At 42.4% G+C, this 19,415-nt stretch overlaps 1 protein-coding gene across 2 annotated transcripts in view; it reads left to right on the top strand.

Moving 5' to 3' along the window:
* Positions 1–19,415, top strand: part of LOC142487112 (serpin B13-like) — a 170,498-nt gene that overhangs the window by 3,068 nt on the left and 148,015 nt on the right. Inside the window, exons 2-3 of one of the 2 annotated variants that reach the window (XM_075585835.1) lie at positions 13,192–13,228; positions 15,864–16,042. In XM_075585835.1, the coding sequence (XP_075441950.1) occupies positions 15,869–16,042 (174 nt within the window). In that variant the 5' untranslated portion in view covers positions 13,192–13,228; positions 15,864–15,868. Of the gene's footprint in view, positions 1–13,110; positions 13,229–15,863; positions 16,043–19,415 lie in introns of those variants that run through there. The other variant, XM_075585836.1, reaches the window with a different exon arrangement.

Raw genomic sequence — 19,415 nt, 5'->3', positions numbered from 1 at the left:
ATGTGCCATAAGGTGTCTTCCGACACTGGAAGATCTCTTATGGCAGAGCACTGTTTAGTAAATATTGTCCGTCAGATCTTCTAATTCAGACTGGTGTCACTAACACTTGGTAGAATAATAATATAAAAATAAGTATCCATTTATTTAGTAGACGCCTAATGTGTACTGGGACATAACAGACGTTTCCAGGTCTATTCTGTTCCCCCCCCTTTTTTTTTTAAAATGAGAGCTGCAACTTAGAGCACAGGGCTTATCCATCATGGAAGTGGCAACACTTGCATTCATCAACATTCGCTTTCCATACAGTAGCAGTTGTGATTTTCATCTGAGAGAAAAAATCCTGCACACCTCCCTTGCCATCAACAAATCTCCTGGTGAGACTAAATGATCTCAACATCAGAAGAGGATGCTCTTGGCCAACTGGAAATCTCAAACTTTTCTTTCTGCCAATATCCCCAAGTCTTGGAAAAAGGTGTAAATGATATGAGGATACTGTATGGAGAGCTAGTTAAACTAGTCTGTGGCCTTTTCTCCATTTGCCGCAGTCAATTCCCTGTGCTAAATATTTTAGTCACATTCCTTCGAATTGAGCCGATCTCTGCTCCAGCACAGGGAAGCAGCTTGAAACCAAAATTAATTAAGGTATAGGAGAGAAGAAGCCAGGGATAATGAGAAAGAAAGGAAGATACTGAAGCATTTTAATAATGTGTAACCACTGACTGGTTCTATACGGACCTGTATTATCAAAGAAGCATCAGCTCCTCTTCGGTGTTCGTTTTATAATTTATTATAATTTTATTATAACTTTTACCCCTTCTTAAATGTATGTGCAACTATATGGTAAGGGTAGCAGTCAGTAGCCACAAGTGGTGGCATGGGGTCATTAGGTAGGCTTTAAGTACCACAAGGTTGGGGCAGAGTAACAATTATTCAGAACAACTCTTATGGGTAATTTATCAAAGTATCCCAGCTGTTAAAAAGAGACTAATAATTCCACCAACCCCTCCAGTGTGTATACAAGTAAAGTGTAATCTCCATGGACAATATGCTAAAAATTTTAATTTGCAATTTTTCTCACTTAAAAAATATGTTTACATTCTCTGAAGAACTAAGCTGGACCTTAATAATTATGTTATTGTGATTTCTGAAACCATTTATTTTTGCCTTTTATTTTCCAGACTAAATAAATGTTTTTTTTAATTACTTTTCAATTTCTGTGTATTACAGCATGATTAAGCCAAAACTGGTTACTTCTCCAGGTCAGATATGTACAACTTTTACTACTCCAATTCTATTTTTCAATGGCTCATACTGTATACTGTAAGAGATGACATGATCAATGAAAAAGACTTAGGGGTAAATTCTATATATGCTAATGCTGCTGTACTGCCATTTTTGGTTGAAAATCCCATTTGACATCTATGGGGATTTTCTTACGAAAATGGCCAGAACCGTCACTTGAACCATAGAAAATATGATGTACTTAATATGCTGATAATAATAAATAACTCACTTACCCATAGTCTATTTATAAAAATCTCCTGGCTAAAAACCTGGGGCAGAATCCGTGCCATAGAAATGCACCAGATGTATCAAAGGCACACATCCCATTGCTTTAATATTTCCATAATAAATATAATACTGTTTTTCTCCCAACATTTTCCACAATTTTGAATTTAGTTTACACTGATAAATTGTCTCCTTAGCATGAACAGCCTTTATACGTACTAGGTGTAACCTGGATCAAATTGATAGGGGTGAAAAAATGTACAGTAGTCTAAAAATTTTAGCCTTTAATTGGTGATCAGGATGGAGAGATGTACTGTAGTCTAACATGTTTAGCCTTTAATTGCTGCATAAGAGCAAATGAATGTGGTTTAGACAAGTTATAATATTACTGTTATTAGTAGTGTACAGTAATGATAGATCTCTAGTCATTAGTATTAGTCAGATGTTTATACAATAGTTTAATGGCATCCAAAGTTAACCTAGTTAAGAAGCCAAAAGAACGATGCCATTTTCTATCAATCTGCAACAATGCAAAAGATTTAGCTGTGTATTATAATATTTTTTGTCCAATTTCTACGTACTGACACAGCAATACTTACTGTTTTTTCTGCCCCACAATAAACGAAGTGCAATCCCTCGGAAATTCTTGGCATGTTGCGGTACAATGACTGTGGGTGACCCGTGGCTTGAAATAGAGTTTTGCGACTACCATAGCCCTTTCAACTAATGATAGATGGCACTAGTGTGTCTTTATCCTAAATTCAATGTAATCCAGCCAATCATGTATTACCAATGGAAGATAAACCGAATATTAGCTCTAGCAATGTAGTAAGAGTAATAATTCACAATGAAAAATATAAAGCTGGAGCTTGTTCCAGATGGTGGAAGTAATGATTCCAATGCTGGGAGATGGAGAGACATAAGTTGGGGGTAGTGGTAGTGCAAATATAGCGGGGTACTTACACAGAGTGGGTGATCCTCACTTACATGTGGCGTGAAACGCGTGGGAGTAGGCGTTTTGTCCTATTTTTGTCCGTTTTTATGTAGCTGAATAAATGGATTTTAACTTCTAAATCAGCTGGTGAGTTTCCAACATTTTTTCTTATTTGAAGCGGCAGTCATATCGATCTATCTATTTGCTGAATCATTTATTACCATACTGTACACAAAAGATTTGATATCCTGTAGCCCTATGCTTTTCATTGCTTTGGCAGCCCCTGAGTGAGCTACCTGTGCAGTTAAATGCATCGGGCGAAAGAATACTGTGATCGGAGTTTCCGGGTAAAAAACACAGCGATGGAATATTCACGTGACATCACCTCAGCCTCTTTGGTGTACGCAGTCCAGATGGAGGGATCTGTGATTCGTGTGGAGCTTTGAACACCAGAGTTAAGTGTATTTTGAGCAATTCTGCATGCTCTGTCTCTGTTTCCTTTAATCTTGAAAACCACAGATGTTCATTTTAATCAGTATAGATTGTACTACACTGTGGTTGCTTCTAAGTCTCTTTGAGATTCCATTGGAAGAATTTCATCAGCTGGATGCCAGCCAATCAGAATGTGCTTCATTTCCCTTTAACATGACATCACTAAATCCAAGGTGGCCGGGAGTCACATGGTATTTCTGCCAATTAGATCGTGGAAACCAATTTCTACAATCTGATTGGCTGAAAAAACGGCCATCTTGGAATTAGTGACGTCATGTTAAAGGGAAATGAAGCACAGCCATTCTGATTGGCTGACATCATTCCCTTTAAATGACGTAATTTAAAAAAAATTAAAGTTGGCGCATGGTTTTAACAGCCAATCAGATGGCTGTTAAACCAGTTCCTGCCCAAATGTGACATCACAAGCCCTATTTAAGGCTGTGAAGCTTTATTTGAGCCCACGAAGATGACGAGACAACATCGGTTGGGATCTACCATGGGGATTTTTGGATTACAACAAGAAGATAGCAGATTAAGAAGATCAAGAAATAGTGACAGATGAAGATATAAGAAGCTGATTAAAGAAAGAAGATTTGGGTACCTGATCCGGATCTTCTCTCCTGTCTCCCTGCTTGGAGTGGTAGAATGATTGGGATGTATACTAACAATCACCAACAGATCTTTTTAATATTGTTATATTTCTATATTCTATATACATATATATATATATATATATATATATATATACAGCTAAACCCCGTTATAACGCGGTCCTCGGGGTCCACCCCGAGACCACAGCGTTACTAACGGGGTCGCGCTAATTTAAAAAAAAAAATGGCCGCCGCATCAGTGTTTTTACCCGCGGTCCCGGCTTCCCCCTGCCACCGCGTGACAGGAGATGGGAGGGGGGATTCCCCTCCGGTCCGGCTCCCCCTGCCACCGCGTGACAGGAGATGGGAGGGGGGATTCCCCTCCGGTCCGGCTCCCCCTGCCACCGCGTGACAGGAGATGGGAGGGGGGATTCCCCTCCGGTCCGGCTCCCCCTGCCACCGCGTGACAGGAGATGGGAGGGGGGATTCCCCTCCGGTCTGGCTCCCCCCGCCGCAGCACAGGGCCCTCGTGCCGCAATACAGGGCCCCCTGGCCCTGCCGTAGCGCAGGGTCGTCCTGCCCTCCCCCCCCCATGCCCCCCCGCGCTGCACCGGGCCATCCCACCAGCCCCCGCAGCATCGGGGGCCCCCGCAGCAGCCATCATCCCCCTCCACCGCAGCACCACCCCCACCCTGCAGCCACATGCCTCAAAAATCATCCCCAAGGTAAGGTAAGGCTGATTTATGTATAAGTGTAGTGTGTGTGTGTGTGTGTGTGTGTGTGTGTGTGTGTGTGTGTGTGTGTGTGTGTGTGTGTGTGTGTGTCAGTGTGTGTCAGTGTGAGCAGTGTGTGTGCAGTGTGCAATGAGCAGTGTGTCAGTGTGTGCAGTGTGAGCAATGAGCAGTGTGTGTCAGTGTGTGTGCAGTGTGAGCAGTGTGTCAGTGTGTCCAGTGTGAGCAATGAGCAGTGTGTGTCAGTGTGAGCAGTGTGTGTGCAGTGTGAGCAATGAGCAGTGTGTCAGTGTGTGCAGTGTGAGCAATGAGCAGTGTGTGTGCAGTGTGCAGTGTGTGTCAGTGTGTGTGCAGTGTGAGCAGTGTGTCAGTGTGTGCAGTGTGAGCAATGAGCAGCGTGTGTCAGTGTGAGCAGTGTGTGTGCAGTGTGAGCAATGAGCAGTGTGTCAGTGTGTGCAGTGTGAGCAATGAGCAGTGTGTGTGCAGTGTGCAGTGTGTGTCAGTGTGAGCAGTGTGTGTGCAGTGTGTCAGTGTGTGCAGTGTGAGCAATGAGCAGTGTGTGTCAGTGTGAGCAGTGTGTGTGCAGTGTGAGCAGTGTGTGTGCAGTGTGAGCAATGAGCAGTGTGTCAGTGTGTGTGCAGTGTGAGCAGTGTGTGTGCAGTGTGAGGTGTGTGCAGTGTGAGCAATGAGCAGTGTGTGTGCAGTGTGCAGTGTGTGTCAGTGTGAGCAGTGTGTGTGCAGTGTGAGCAATGAGCAGTGTGTGTGCAGTGTGTGTGCAGTGTGTCAGTGTGTGCAATGAGCAGTGTGTGTGCAGTGTGCAGTGTGTGTGCAGTGTGTGTGCAGTGTGTGTGCAGTGTGTGTGTAGTGTGTCAGTGTGTGCAGTGTGAGCAGTGTGCAGTGTGTGTGCAGTGTGTCAGTGTGTGCAGTGTGCAATGTGTGTGCAGTGTGAGCAATGAGCAGTGTGTGTGCAGTGAGTGTGTGCAGTGTGTGCAGTGTGTGCAGTGTGTGCAGTGTGCAAAAAAAAAAAAAAAAAAAAAATGTAAAAAACATTTTTTTTTTTTTTTTTTTTAAACGGGAGCCATGGGAAAACCGCGTTATAACCGAATCGCGGTATAGCGAGGCGCGTTATAACGGGGTTTAGCTGTATATATATATATATATATATATATATATATATATATATATATATATATATATATATATATATATATATATATATATATTGTGACATAGTCCAAAGATGTTAGGCAGCTTTCTGCCCCGTTTTAGGTCAGAAAGTGCAGGAATAGTTCAAAATGATTCATTCCACAGCTTCACATTAACTCAGGCTGGTGGATGGAAAATCCAGACCACAGTTTACAATGTGTCTAGTTCTCCCTCACCTGCTCTCCTAATCACTAGCACAGGTATTTAGAGCAGAGAGGGTTGCATTTCACTCTCTCTTCTTAGAGCCTGGAGACTGGGGGTTTCGCTGCTCCCCTGCATCCAGTTCGGGGTGGACGGCCCCTTCAAGTATCACAGTACCAGAGGATTTGCCTGGACACTTGGGACCGCGTTCCCACCACGAACAGATAAGACAAACAAATGTTCATTGCTGTATCTAAAAGACTGTATGCTTTATCTAGTGACCCTAAATGAGAGGGCATTGTTTTAAGCTGGGGAACCAGGTTAGTTGGCCCAGCAGCAGTTAGAGAGGCTGATTCTGCTGTGTAGTTAGATCCCTGAATGGGATAGGATTTTGTTTATATGATTTGATTTTGGTTCTTAAAAATAACAGTGTGGGAAATGCTATAACACTGATATGAGTAAACCGCTGAATGTTAATATCTGAGTGCCTTTTGCCTACACATGTTAAAGCTGCAGTCCCTTACTTGGATGAAAATAAAGCAGGCAGAAGCCTGAGTTAAGCAATATAATACTTTGCATGATCCTGTTTTTTGTATAATTAACCCTAGAAGACTGTGTCGGGAAGAACCCAGACAGACGTCAGCGCTACAAAAGAGGGGCGTTTGTCACAATATCTATATATTTTTTTTTTCATAATGAATATCACGTGCGCAAAAACATAGGGATAAGAACATTTCTAAACTATGCAGCCCCAATTCTGGTTTTAACACATAAACCACAATGCAAATGATATACAATGCATCCGGCGCAATATAGAAATATAACAAAAATAAAAAGATCTGTTGGTGACTGTTGGTATACGTCCCAATCATTCTACCACTCCAAGCAGGGAGACAGGGGACCCAAACAGGTAATGCCCCATACACAAGAAGCCACACCCACTTAACAGGAGCTTTGGATTTAGGATGAAGTCTATAAAGGAACGCAAGAACTTACTCAGAGAGTTTGGAGTTTGCTTCAGGTGCTGCGCTTCCATAACCCATCTAGCTAAAGACTGTGAAGAAGCCGTCAAATGTGCAGTGTGAAACAGTGACAAGCATGTAACATCTCTATATCCAGAAGCGCTGACACTTCACCAACTCAACAACCCTTCCTCCATAGCAAAGCATGGCAGGAAGGAAGGAGAAGAGAAGTCAACATCTGTCACATCCCAGTGCACCGAGGTTTGCGGGGAAGGACTTGACCAAAGGTCCTGCTCCAAAATATGCCTTGTCGCAGTATACCCCAACGGACAACCTGACAACAAGCTATTACAGATACAGCGGCTGTTATTTGAACATATCATGCGTTGTACACCTCGGAACACCCATGTCATGGCGCGTCATTACCGCGTGTTAACTCGTTTTTATCGACTGCAGAAAATGGCATTTTTGTGTTCTGGTTTTTAAACACCTGCAAATTGACACAGTACTGAACAGTACACATTACAATTCATTTCTGCCACGGAAATGCGAAGAATTGCACCCAAAGAAATTTGAATCCATGAAATTCAAACAAAGCAACCACGTGATTAGCCGCGTGGAGTACAGCAGCGCAAACGAAAACGGCTCTGTGATATGTTCAAATGACGGCCACTGCATCTGTAGGATGGACACAATCATTGATGATCAAAGCAACAGATCATTAGTGAAGTCAGAGTTCTTTAGCTTGTTCAACACACAAGACAATGCATCACGCTACACACTCAGAACATGTGCAGAACAGACTGACAACAGGGAGGAGAGCAAATGGTTATACCATACATTTTGTGGATGGCAGAATAAAGATACTTCTCCCTACACTCAGAATGCCATCACATGGCGGCAAACAGGAACGAAATTCCCATAACAGACGCATGTCATCATCCACATTTTAGGAGAATAACTGACCGCATCCCGCCGATAGAACAAGACGCCAAGTTTTTCTACTGCTCGGCAGGGACATCCTAAGGTTGCACAAAATCCGTGAACAGCGCAACGGACCCTACAATGCCTCATGTGCCCAAAGACTTGACCTAGGGTGGGTGATAGTGGGCAATGTACAGCAGCGGCAGCTCTTATTCGAGCAAAAGCCGCTGGCTGTATGTGGCTGGGAAGCGGGTAGCCGCGGCGCGTGGCGGCGCACTGTGACGTCACAGTCACATGCGCGCCCGGCTTCCCCGTCTTCCCCGGCTTCCCCAGGCTTCCCCGACACCCCTGGAGATGACATTAAGGTAAGCGGGGGTTCGGGGAAGCAGAGTGGCAGAGCAGAAGGGGTACAGGGGTCCGGAAGCGTGTGTAAATTGCGCGCGATGGAGGAGGGGGGGTGAGTGGGGGAACGCGGCGGCGCGCGTGCATTACTGGCGGCAGCTGGGGCAGATCCCGGCATGCCGCCGGTATTTAGTTCAATAAGATATGTCGCTACTGTATGCATTGGCAATGGGCACAAACCAGACTAAGTTGATGCCCGCAGAACAAATATACCAGAACGTGGACACACATCCCTCTCTAAACCATGTCTTGGCCATATCCAAGTGACAGGAAGGTCTAGCAAGGAAGATAAACAAGGTCATACCCCTGAGAACCACAAAAACATCGTCATATCAAGAGAATGTGACAATGGCCTAGGATGTTCAGTAATCCATACGACAAAAGATGATGAGTCAACTTCACTAAGGGAAGAAAACAGTCTTCTGAAGGTGATCGATAACGAGATCAACTAAGATAAGACAAACAATCGGACAACTCCGCCTCCACTCCATCCATCCAGTGAACTGTATTTAAAACTGGTGACAGTGGCTAGGATGGATTTAGAGTTGGTTCTGATCTGTAGCTCTGTCATTGGAAGCTTTATAAATGTAGCCTTAGTCCCAAATACCATCGTTACAGTTTTGTCAATATGTAAAAACAGTTTGTTTTGGGAAATCCAGTTTTCAAGTCTTGAGAACAGTGGTAAAGGGAGATACCCGGCGCTACCCCACAACTGGGTAAATATGGAAAATTCACTTGTTCTTTTTAGAACAACACAACCTTTTAAATCCTACATGGTTCCCATCTGCTTCTCGATCTCTTCCTATGACTGTAACAACCCCAAGAAGGATCTATCCAGGATCCTTAGAAAATATGGAGACTAAAGAGAAAAAGGGAGAGCACAGGTTGAGGTACACTAAATGATAACAAATTGTTTAGCTCTGGGATGTAAGTCCCCAAGCTAATAAACGTGGGGATAGTGGAGTATGTAATATCAAAAACACTTACATGGCCTTGTGTAAGTGCTGTCACATCATGGTTTCTTTTCTTCTTTTTCTTCCTTCTGTATCCTCTTTATACAAAGTTTCTTTTCTTCCTCTTGGATCTTGATAGTAGGTACTTCAGGTAACCAGCTGCCGTTAAATGCGAAGTCTCCCTCAAAAAGAATTGATGACACAAAGTGTTTCAGAGACAATGCAGTTTCAGAAGGGTTAATTCCAATAAATAATGGGAATATATATAAAATGCAGAAATAAAATGCAGCAAACACTCACACGGGCAAATGTGAGTGCAATCTTGAGGGGGGTATCCCTATCCTCTCCGCATCCAAATAATATAAATGCAAGGGATACTCCTGTTAAGATAAAGGAGATCAGGGTTAGGGGGATAAAATTATAATACTCACACGGCCACGTGTGAGCTCACACGTGGAATGGTATCTTTTCTTTCAATCCCCAAACTGAAGTGGAGTAGTTCCTCCGTGTGTTTGCACCAGATTAAATATGCACTTGGAAACAGAGTCCAGATGTGACAGCATTTACACAAGGCCGTGTAAGTGTTTTTGATATTACACACTCCACTATCCCCACGTTTATTAGCATGGGGACTTACATCCCAGAGGTAAACAATTTGTTATCATTTAGTGTACCTCAACCTGTGTTCCCCCTTTTTCTCTTTTGTCTTCAAGTCTTGAGAAATCAGATTGAAGAACGTGTCCAAGGTGAGTGAGGCTAGGGCTGTGTGCATATAACATTGTGTCATTGTGACGGTGAGTGGGTAACTGGGCTCAATAATAAAGGTTAAGCCCACTTGGTTACTCCTGATCCGTGTTTAGAGTGTCAGAGGGTCAGCTCTTGGACATGGCTGCCGTATATGCATTGCTGCGACTGTGTAAATTATGTGTATTTTTGTGTTTTTGCCTTTCCAGGAGTGCTAGAAAGCAGATATTGCAGGGCTGAGAGTTTCAGAGTGGGTTTTGTAAAGAACGTCTTGTCAGATTGCGGCTATATAGCAGGGTTCCCAAGTTACGGGATACCCCAATGATGTACCCGAGAATCAGGTAAGATTCTCGGATACATTGAAGCACAGTGCTCTGGGCAAAATCTTACCATGGAAAAGTTCTTGCGACTCACCGCCAGGATTCCCTGCTTCAGTACAAACGGAAGAGATAAAAATGGCATAAGGGATCAATGTATACCCAGAAAGGTACAGGGGTCCCTATTATAAAGGGGGGTGCTCAGTTCATGCCCAAGTCACCCTGACCCGGGTATAGCGGTTTAGGGGGTGCTCCAGCTAGTGATAAAGCGGTGCGGTTTTTATTTGTGTGTAAAATCTAAAGTCAGGGTTCTATAGTGTGGCAAGGATGAGGTTTGTAAGAGTAGCAAATATATGATCTTATTCCATCCCTGACACCAGAAAGGGGACTTATCATAAGATACAAGAGAGAAGTATATTTTATTAAAGGGTTATGTTTAATAGGTATATGTACTGTATGTAAAACCTGTATAGGAACTGTGAAATGTTCAAGTCCAGGGTTCCGAGAGACCAGATAGCTATCAAGCTTGTTACCACTGAGTCTGCTCGGATCCCAGAGTTGAAAGCCTCAAGGATGCCAAGATGTTAGAACAGGAGGAGTACTGCAATTATACTTGAGTACCCGTGTCCCGATCTAACAAAGGGCTATCCGGCAACCATTTGCCCAACTCCAGACTTTGTGGAGCATGAACAGCGGGGGGCTTTATATGCTAAGAGGCAGAGGTGCCAGGTTGGCACATGCCCTTAACAGAATTTAAATCGGTTCCCGCCCGTCTTTAGTATACCGGCAATTAGGTGATACGCTGGCAGAAGAATTCCCACACGCTGATTGGCTGTAGTGGTTTGTGAATGGGACTCCAAAACCTATAATAAATCTTGCAGCCAATCAGGAACTCAGATTCTAAGCGCCAAACCATCAGCGGCAAATTCAAGATTCGAAAAAGATGCTCTGTAAGAAAAAGTCCCGCTTTTCAGAGAACAAGTTCTGAAAACAGAACGTATCGGTCGCGGCTGGAACTGCATGCCAAATTGCATTCCAGAATTTTTGTGAGTATCTCCCGGTCATTGGAAAGGACTCGTACAGACTTTGTTTGTTAATAGTTCTAGGAAAGTTTAGTTCGTTAGCCCAGATCCCAGTAAGTGTGTTTTTCATTGCAAATTGTGATCCATTATGTGTATGTCTTTTCGTGGAATAAATTAATATTTATTTTTACCGCCTTGTCTTGCTCAATCATATGATCCCGGTATAAAATGTGTTCATAAACCTGGTCAAGTGTGACAGTCATCTACATACATGTGAATTAAATCTCCCATACAAGCCGTAGGGTGATCATTAATGAAGATTGAAACAGACACTTACGGGACCCCGCAGGTGACATCCAAGAGGTCAGACTAAGAACCTGAGATATACACATATTGGGATCTACCCAATAGGTAAGACAGACTTTACATGTCATGTTGTTTCTCAGTAATGCAAGTGACTTGGGGGCAGAGAGTGACATGGGGGTCAGATAGTCAAATGGGAGGGAGGGGGCAGAGAGTGACATGGGCACCAAGAGAGAATGGCCAGGAGGAAGAGAGAGACATCAACGACAGAGAGAGTGACATGGGGCAGAGAGAGAGTATGACATGGGGCAGAGAGAGAGGGACATAGAAGAGAGAGTGACATGGGAAGAGAGTGACAAGGGGGAGTAGAAATGGAGGAAAGAGAGTGACATGGGGCAGAGAGAATGACATGTGCCAGACAGAGTGAAATGGGGTCTTAGAGTGAAATGGGGACAGAGAGAGAGAGAGAACGTGACATGGGGCCGAGAGTGAAATGGGGACAGAGAGAGTTTCATGGGGGCTGAGCGTGAAATAGGGACAGAGAGTGACATGGGGCAGAGAGTGAGTGACATGGGGGCAGAGAGGGAGTGACATGGGGGCTGAGAGAGCATGACGTGGAGGCTGAAAGAGAGACATGGAGCAGAAAACATGGCCAGGGGGAAGAGAGAGACATTAAAGGCAGAGAGAGTGGCTAGGAGGAGAAAGTTACAAGGAGAATGGACATGGGAAAGAGAGTGAAAGGGGCTGAGTGGCATGGGGGAGAAAGTGACATGGGGAGAGATTGACAAGGGGGGAGTTACCGTGCGGGAAGAGAGTGACATCAGAGGCAGAGAGAGTGACATAGCATGGGGAGAAAGATATGGAGGGAATTACTTAGTTGAGGAAAGCAAGTGACACAAAGAAGATCCTGTAGGGCTTAACTGCAGCTTCAAGACTCCATGTGTCCCCTGCCAGCCCCAACTCCTCTAATGATTGGATACCAAGTGTCACAGGTGGCAAGTTCATCAACCTCTGCGGTCCCTACAGCTGTACCTTAGTAGGGTCCAAGAAGGTGAGGAATGTTTGGGAGGTAATATTTAAAGGTAAGAGACCCTCCTCCCCCCATGACCAGCACTGGCCTCCATTTACCCTCTAAGCCACAGGGAGGGTAACAGATGGTCAGTTGTGGGAGGATGGACACAAATCTGAGACAGAAATGTGTTTTGTTTTGTTTCTGTCTCTGATTCGGTACCCTAAATCTTTGCTTGCAGTCTGGATCAATCCGTACTGTGAGTGTTCCAGTTTGGAAAATAAAGGTCCCCAGGTTTAGGGACCTGAAACGTCCATCTCTAAATTTCTGGAGTTTTTACCTTGTCCTTCTTCTCACCACTGGAGCTGAAGACATGTTTCAGCGTCCGCATAGGAGTAATGCAAAGACTGACAGTAATATCATGTTGGAAGATAATGCAACTTTATCCTACAATAAAGTGATAAAGCCTATTATAATGAGATGTAGTACAGTTCTTATTTTGCATACAGTTACAGTATATTTGTGGACACAATGGTAACTTTGGAAACATGACATCTGATCCTGTTTTAGCTCAAGTGATGTTCTCTGATTTAACTAAGCTTTGTGCATCTCCCTCATAGACTGGGAGACCCTCTATTAAGAATGGCAGGAAATGACAAAGGCTTCACCTTTAAAGGGGTTAATGAACACTTACAATGTTTCAGTGAGTTTTTGTCCCTCTCTTCAATTGTATTATGCAAAAAAAAATAGGATTGGAAAATTAGGTTTAGAGAAATATAATTTAAAGAATGAATATATACATTTAATATATTAGACAGTAAAACTATTTTACAAAGAAACCTGTATATAAGTTCACACCCTGTGTAATTGTTGGTTGAGACATTTAGAAAAAAAAAATTATTGCTGCCAATGGGAGTGGTAAATATTACACAATACATGTTCCCTTGTTTAGGTATATTGCTGCCGACTTCATCTTTCCATAAGAGAAGGTAATATATAATTCTTTTTATTTCTCTATTTGATTTTATGAACTGCAAAACTTGTACAGTGTAATTGTTTACATGCTCAGTAATATTCAAATATCCAATGTAAGATCAAATGTGTTGTAGTTTTTATTTATCATAGATTACAAAATGTGGTCATTATGATTCATGGTTGAAAGCAGGGTGATTCACTAAACTCCCAAAAGGGCTATCGGAGCACAATCGCACGTTAACTAACATTCAATTCAATGGCAATTAAACTGATCAAGGTCCAAATGATACCCCTTATCTGAGTTTAGTAAAGCCCAGCCGCAGTCTTTGTTCTTTTTGCCTCTGAAGTGTATATAAACAATGGGATTATCAGTCACCTTGTAATTCACGTGTACAGAGCCTCTAATTTGTTGTGTGTATACTGTAGTTTACTGCAAGGAAATTAGCTAAATATTTTATTTGTATTTCTCAAATTCAATCTCCCAATTGTATTCCCATAATCATTTGCATGTTGGGACAGAGATTGCACTGAGGTACACTTAAACAGGGGGTTTGTAAATATACAGTATGTATACAAATTACACATAACAGGAATGGTATAAGAAGATTATTAGACCATCCAGTGCAGTAATCAAGATGAAGGCATCATAAATAAACTCCAGTTAGATGTGTTTGTTAAAATAGAACATTGCTTTTTTGCACTGTCAAATTGACAAAAAAGGTAAAAAAATATTAAAAAATTACCAATAAGGGTTTTTGTAAAGAGCTCCAAATTAGAGAGGGGCAAAGATGTCTGAATCTGATCCAAGGATTTTCCCGGGTTCCGCACACCAAAATCTGTCTGCGGATTGGGTACTAAAAAAAATCAGAGTGGATACCTCAGAATCCATCATTGGATCAAATCTAGTTGGCTTTATAAGAATCCGAAGTTGGATTTGAAAACTTGAAACATCGTTTTTGTGAGGAGGACTTCCAATTAGCAGTGACCGCTTTTTCTCTGTTTCTCACTGCCCCCTCTCACAAACTCCTTTCTCTAACACACACAGTTGCCACCATTCTACTGTATCTCCCCACCCTCCATTCTCTCCTCCATCCATCCATTCTACCTCTCCCCCCATCCCTCCATTATCTCTCCTCCATCTCTCCATTCTCTCCCCCAATAATTCCATTCTATCTCTCTCAGCCATCCCTCCATTTCCCCCCACCCCTCCATTCGCTATCTCCCCATCCTTCCATTCTCTCTCCCATCATCCCTCCATTCACTCTCCCACCATCCCTCCATTCTATCTCTCCCCTCCAATCTATCTCTCCCCATCCCATTCCCTCCCCACATCTCTCCATTCTCGACCCCTCATCCCTGCATTCTCTCCCCCCCCTATGCCTCCATCCTATGTCTTCCCATCCCTCTGTTCTTTCTCTTCCCATCCTTCCATGTTCTCCCCCATCATCCCTCAATTTCTCCTCCCATCCTCTCCCCCACATTCTTCCATTCTCTCTCTCCTTCCATCCCTCCATTCTCTCTCTCCTCCATCCCTACATTAATCTCCTTTGTGGATCTGGGTCTAACTCCTATCAAGACTTGCTCATTTAAATTGTGTCTCGCTCATTCCTAGCATCAGCAGCCTGTTAGACTTCCACTGAAACTAGAATATTAAAATATGAACCCTTGTGTGTGTAGCATTATTCAGCAGTGATTTACAGACAGCTTTGGCAGCAAATGGGTTAAGTGGCAGCTTTGTAAATATGTGCAAACTATTTCTACCCATTGCAAGGCACAACTTGTTCTTTTCTACTTGCCTTAAGGAAGTTAGCATGATTGTTATTACAGTTACACCCATTCATTTTGAGGCTGTTTGACCCAGTACTATATGTTATATGGGGAGGAAATCTTTACGATAACGTAACAATGACGAGACAGCCAATAGCCAAGTCTCTGCATAGCTTTGTATTCTGCTGCTTGAATTTCCAGTGCTCAAAACCTTGACAAGCCTGTTCTTGTCTTTTGCATACTTCAAAATAACATTTTTATATAAATTTAAAAATAACAACTAAAGACGGGGTATCGCATCTTTAACCGGCATTAATGTCTATTCATGTCAATAGCATTTAACTCCTGATCAGGTGCAATATTGTACACTGCATCTTAGTGAATTCTGGGCCTACAGATGTAACATGAGCAATCACTCTCATTAACTCTCAATAATGTGTGGAATAACACACAAAAGAACAGATTAACACACACGTGTTAAGGAGATAACACACACACACACACGAGACACTTCTTTTCAATAGCACCAAGTTAAATCTTGCATTAAATAAGGATGTAGAGTTCTTGCAAAGCATCACGTTAACAAATGTAATAATGTCTGCTACATCTGAATGTGTCTCAAAACTCAAGCGTCTAACCAGAAAAAGTCAGGCAACAGGGTGAGTAATGTTAATAATGAATTCAGGAGTAGCCAACTCCAATTCTATTAGACTGAGCCACCTGTGCTGAAGCAGGGATATCCTGAAAACCTGACCTTTTGCTCTTGAATATTGGAGATGGCCACTCCTGAATTAAGGCAATACAAAATAATTTACATATGTGAATGAAAATGTGTGTAACATTATCTGGAGATTAACAAAACACTGTAAATTATTTGTTAAGGCTGCATGACCATGGGATCCATCAGTGAAGCAATCAATGAATTTGGCCTTAGCATTTTTAAAGAGCTAAACAGCACCAGCAACGCCACAAACATCTTCTTCTCACCTATGAGTATTTCAGCAGCACTATGTATGGTGCTTTTGGGAGCCAATGGAAACACGGCATCTCAAATCGAGAAGGTAAGTCAATCTGTGTGTCAATACTGTGTATCAAACCCAATTAAAATAAATGTCTTCAAAAATTATTTTTATTATTGTAATGAATGGGTTGTGGCACAGAAACAAAAAGAAGGGGGGCGGGGGGACAAGAAGAGTCCCGATTAGTTAGATATACAGTAAATTATTCCATCTAATAATAACTTTGAATCCAACACATTAGCTACAGTACCTGTTAAGAAAAGGTTACATCACATTTTCCCATGAAAACCATCACATTTATAACTGCCCTGTACACCCGAAACCTTGAGTAATGTTAAGTGAGCATTTCATGTCTAGAAGGAAAGTCATCAGGGAATGCTGTAATCCAAGGGAGACAGACTTTGGTTAGTTAAGACATGGAGTTGATTAGTATTGCCATTAGTTTTTTCATAACAATTAAACATATTAAATATTGACATAGAATTTGTCAATATGCTGAGATTCCTACCATTAAAACATTTCAGTGACAGAAAGTCTATGGACACACATTGTTGTGAAGAGTCTGGATAATATTTACTAAGCAGTCTTTTGCCATAAAACAGGTTCTGGCGCTGGTAGACACCATACAGCCCATTTAACTGTCTTATGGCAGAATGCTGTTTAGTAAAACTCCAGGGCCATGTTATTACTATTCGAGTGGTCACAAGGCCTGATATAGACCCACATCATGTATTTCTATCCCCATTGCAGCCACAGTTCAAGTGAGTACAGATGCGGCATAAAAATTTGGTGACATCATGGTAGCCATCTGTATGCAGCCTCTTGTGACGTTCCCTGAGCTTAATAAGGCATTGTAAAGGTTAAAAGTACAAATAAAATGTGCAGCTGGTATATCTAGGTTTTAGGATTCAGATATTAATCCTGGCTGTGCTAGAGAATCATGTCACTATCACTCGAAACTTTAAAGATTAAGGGATGCACCTGCAACATACCCTCCAACCGACCTTTTTAGAAACAGTACAGTATTTATGGTTTACATCCTGTATTTATTAAAGGCAGGTATAACTGTTCTACCTATTTCTGCCAGTGTGTATGAGCTGGTAGTGCTCCACTACCTGTCTCCTATTGGCTAAAGCTCAAAGCCATCAGCTAATTACAGCATCTTGAAGATGAAAGACAGACTTGTTAATAAGTACAATATATACAAATTCATTAAAAATATGAATTTTCCTATTGGTCAAATGATCTTTGCATGGATGGGATCACTTATTGTAAGCTCCTGTATCCAACATTGACAGAGGAACTAAAGTGTAGTGTACAGTAGCTATTTTCTTGAACACACAGATACCCAGCTGTAACGCTGTGATCACCGCAAACAAGATGGGACCCCGGTTCTGAGGTGGGAATGGGTAAAAACGCCACCCACAGCCACGAGGGCATGGAGAGTGGATGGTCAAGGTAGTTGGGTCGGGAGAGGAGAAATCAGAATAGTCTTGATACTTGCCGATGTCAGAGGATGGAGCCAGTAGAATGGTAGAAGTCTGAGTGCCATGGTCAAGGGTTGGAGCCGTAGAATGGTAGAGGTCTGAATGCTGAGGTCAGGGTTGGAGAGAAGCGAAAGGTCAGAGGTAACCTGGGGTCAGTAATCCAAAAGAGCAAAGTCCAAGGTCAAACCAGGTCAGTACAAAGGAAAATAATCTACAAGGCAAGGTGAGGTAAGGCAAGGCAAGGCAAAGCTAAGAACCACGAAGTGGGAAGAATAACGCTACCAGGATCTATGCTCAGCCAAAGTGCCAGTGGCACAGCTGAGCATAAATAGGGGGGATCGACCAATGAGGCATGAGGGAGGAATGTAGGTGCAGTCTCAGCAGACGCAGAGACAGGTTGGGAAATGCAGGAGACAGGTGGGAGGAGTGATGACGCGCAGCTGGGGAGCGGTGCACATGCGCCGTAACCGGGGGGCCGAGCCAGACTCTGCGACGTCAGCAAAGTTTCTTCATGAGCGTGCACTTGCTGTGTGAACCGCGGGATTACACGAGGCAGCAGGTAAGGAGGGAGTGCGCCGCGGGGATGCACTCCCTGATATTAACTTTGTCCAGCTGGTCTCAGCTGTTTTTCAGGTCTGTGGCTCCTCCCTCCCAGGGTTTAAGCTCGCCCTCCCCACTTTCCAAGTAATCAGTTTTTCTTTTCATGCAGCTGGTTATAACAGGTTCAATGCTAGGACCATTCTTCCTCTAATTATAGAGGTAAATAAGAATTTTAATCACTTAGTGTTAGGATCTGCGAATTTGGTCAAGCCTGGATGTTGCTCGCAGGCTTTTACGCTTTGGCCAAAGGGTTAACTAAATTACCCCTTTTCAAGAGATATATAGGTATTTCACTGTGTATTTTTGTCACGTTTGATGTTGCTCTGGACTTCTTTATTTCTTGTTTTATACATTTAGCCACACCCAGTAGCACTCCTTTTGACACACATTTAAATATATATATATATATATATATATATATATATATATATATATATATATATATATATAGTGGTAATTGTGGGGGTTTCTGAGAGCTTGATGGGTATCTGCTATGTTTATTAACTTTGTTTAGCTGGTCTCAGTTGTTTTGGAGGTAAGTGGTTCCTCCCTCCCAGGGTTTCAGCTCGCCCCTCCCCACTTTCCAAGAAAGCAGTTTTTCTTTTCATGCAGCTGGTTGTGATAGGTTCAATGCTAGGACCATTCTTCTTCTAATTATAGAGGTTAATAAGAATTGTAATCAGTTAGTGTTAGGACCTGCAAATTTAGTCATGCCTGGATGTGGCTCGCAGGCTTATATGCTTTGGCCAAAGGGTTAACTTAATGACCCTTTTTCAAGAGATATATAGGTATTTCACTGTGTATTTTTGTCACATTGGATGTTGCTCTGGACTACTTTGTTTCTTGTTGTAGTTATTTTCATGAGCCTAAAGTTGAGGTGTCTTAAAGAGAGGACAGTAAGACCAGCTAAAATTGATTATTCCTCTATTTCATTCTATTTCTGTTTCATATCATCAGCTGATGGAAAGTGTGAACTACTCAGATTAAGTCTTCAGGGCAGGGACTTCCTAATGTCTACTTTTATGTATAAAGTGCTTATTCCTGTTATTTCACGTGCATTACTGTTGTAAATAAACATATACATATATAAAGTACATCCATAAAACGGATACAAAGTGATTTAATACATTACACAAATATTAGGTCATTTTTGCAGTGGTAGACTCATTAAAGAAACTGGTCATTGACTTCCTATAACCTAAAGTTGTGGCAACCATACTGAATCGAGTGACCTATTTATCATGGCATGTTTTTGTTTTAATTGCAACCATTACTCATAAATATTGCTTGAATAGATCATTGATGTGCTTACTCATATTTAGGTTATT

Source organism: Ascaphus truei, chromosome 2 (assembly GCF_040206685.1).
Source record: "Ascaphus truei isolate aAscTru1 chromosome 2, aAscTru1.hap1, whole genome shotgun sequence".
In the NCBI taxonomy this organism is placed as follows: Eukaryota; Metazoa; Chordata; class Amphibia; order Anura; family Ascaphidae; genus Ascaphus; species Ascaphus truei.
Note: the sequence above shows the minus strand (reverse complement) of the source record. Positions and strands in the feature narration are given on the sequence as shown.